We start from the raw sequence: 2734 nt of genomic DNA on the forward strand, positions 1-2734 counted from the left end.
TATTTTATTTAAAAAATTAAAATTACTCTACTCAAACATAATATTTAAAAAATTATAGTAAAAGTAATTTAAATCCAATATATTTTAATTTCCTTAAAACAATAAAATTCCATATATTGAAGAGAAAAAAAACAGCTAAAACAAACATTTCGTTTAGGTGTATTGAAAATAAGGATTACTCCAAAAAGAGAACGATTACAATATTTTATTCAAAATCACGTTTAGGTGTATAGAAGCTAGAAAGAGAAAAAAAGTGATAATATGTTTAGGTGTATAGAAGCTAGAACGATTACAATATTTTATTCAAAATCACATTTCTAAATTTATTTTCTCAAATAAGAGTAACAAAACATCTATACTAATATATTTCTTTAACATTTTTCCAACTTCCAATTATCGAAAAATATATTGGTATTATAGCAATGGTTTAATACCCTATTTTGTCCCCAGTTTCGCTCGAAAATGTCAAATTAGTCCATCTTTTAAAAAATGCGTCAATTACGTCGTTACTTAAAACAATTTATATCAATGAAATTCCTTCTATTAAATTCGTACAAACGATGTTAATTATTTTTCTCTCTCTTCTACTTTTTCTACTTTTTCTGCTTTTTCTATGCAACGCAACAGCTTTTTTTCTCTCTTATACTATTCTTCTTATCTCTCTTCTACTTCTTCTCTCACTACAGAACAATATACATGTACGTAATGTCCATGCACACAAACGGAACTCTTTCTTCAAAAAGAAGTGGATAACTTGATTTGGCATCTTCAAATGTTTTTCCACAAGCTCCCTTAACCAAGTTTTCAAGATCCACAAGACGAACAATGGCATTGGGAGATTTTTGATCAACGATACCAACCTATACAACAAACAACGAAATTACTATCACTGTAGCCTGAGAAAGAAATCCAAATCAGAAACTCATGCTAAAATAATGCTCATACGTCTCTGGACAGATAATAGAAGGATGAAGTAGCATAAATAGTTCTTTGTCCACTTCCTCTTCCACCGTCCATACCCCACCAAATGAGTGATGTGATGACAACATGGCGCCTTCAGTTTGAGAGCCTCAAGGACTATCTCTCTACATGCATCATAACTGGGCCCTGACTTTGGAGGGTACACTGCATACTCCATTCCTGAATATGTATAGCTTCCTATAAACAACAACAAACTCACCTGTTATTTCCATCTCTCAACGTATCATCAAGAAGTGAATGCCACAAAGCAATGACTTTGTTTACCTTCGTATCCAGCCAAAATGCAAGGGTTAGCAGAGCCATCAATGACCTCCAAAACCTCTGCACGAAATGCTTCTGTACCATAGTGCAAGTAATTGAGACACAAATTATGGTGTTAAGAAAATAAAATCTAAAAACCTAAAAAATAAAACCTAAAAATAAACAGAAAATCATATCTATCTATCCTTATTTTATCTCTATCAAAATCAAACTAAATATTGCTATACCCAAAAATTAAAAATAAAATTAAAAAAAATTATTAATAAAACCCTAAAATCTTAATTTATTTTGAAATGAAGTGAATCCAAACTGGTCTCCTGTACAGGGAGAATAAGAAATGAAACCTGTGAACATAGAGATCGTAATTTTTGCCCTTCGCATATAGCTTCTTTATGTAAGGATCCTCTCCTTGAGGTAGTAATGGGGCATTTTTGGCTGTGTTCCTTGAGACAGCATATGCCATTTGAACTGATCCTCCTCCAAGATCAACCACTCCCACTGTCTTTGAAAACCTTTTTCCTAACCTCCCCAGTAGATAATTCACAGCCAACTCCCCATTAGATTTCTGAAGAAAGTCTTATTGTATAATTGGTAGAAGAGAGAGAAGAAGAACAATAGAAGAGAGAAAAAAAGTTGTTGCGTTGCACAGAGAAAGCAGAAAAAGTAGAAGAGAGAGAAAAATAATTAACGCCATTTGTACGGATTTAACGGAAGGAATTTCATTGATATAAATTTTATTAAGTAAGGACGTAATTGACGCACTGTTTAAAGGATAGACTAATTTGACATTTTCGAGCGAAACTGGAGACAAAATAGGGTATTAAACCTATAGCAATAAGAAGTAGTAACTAGGTCAGGTCTAATTGGGCTTCAAGCCCAAACTGAACTGTATAAAAGAAAAAAAAGGGGCAGACAAATGACCCCAGAAGAAGAAGAAAGATGGGTCGCGTGAGAACAAAGACAGTGAAGAGACTACGGAACAAGATCGTAGGCTTCTCCACTCATCTCATGAAGCGCATTCAGAAGGGCCCTATTCGCGGCATCTCGCTCAAGTTGCAGGAGGAGGAGCGCGAGCGACGCATGGACTTCGTCCCCGACGTCTCCGCCATCAACACCGATCACATCGAGGTCGACAAGGAAACCCTCGAAATGCTTCACTCCCTCGGAATCAGCGACATCCCCGACATTACCAAGGTCGATCCTGTCGCTGTTCAACCCAGCTTCCTCTTCACCAGGAGGTACTGATTCATCTGTCAGACCTTTTTTTCTCCCTCTATTTTCGCTTTTCATCTTCAGTTTTGTTTAATGTTTTACAGTATTGAATTTTACTATTTTTCTACTTAATCAAATTTTATTTAGCGTAAAAAAAAACTGCTGATCATCGGAATATTTATGTTTTACGAATGCTATGAACCCTAATTATTTTTCTTTTTCATCCCATATGCAAACCGTGGATTGACAATCCATTCAAACGTACGCTTTGATAAATTTC

The 2734-nt window shown here is 34.8% G+C and overlaps 1 protein-coding gene across 1 annotated transcript; it reads right to left on the bottom strand.

Moving 5' to 3' along the window:
• Window positions 1-680: 680 nt before the first annotated feature.
• On the bottom strand, window positions 681-1786 carry LOC148206505 (nucleoside-triphosphatase-like). Its single transcript, XM_088108027.1, is given in 6 exon segments — window positions 681-860; window positions 946-1013; window positions 1016-1039; window positions 1042-1158; window positions 1246-1337; window positions 1587-1786. Coding segments are annotated over 6 exon segments (600 nt in total). The 5' UTR covers window positions 1706-1786.
• Window positions 1787-2734: the final 948 nt, after the last annotated feature.

The sequence above is a fragment of the Vigna umbellata genome, chromosome 1 (genome assembly GCF_029865625.1).
Source record: "Vigna umbellata cultivar VRB3 chromosome 1, Vumbellata_1.0, whole genome shotgun sequence".
NCBI classification, from domain to species: Eukaryota; Viridiplantae; Streptophyta; class Magnoliopsida; order Fabales; family Fabaceae; genus Vigna; species Vigna umbellata.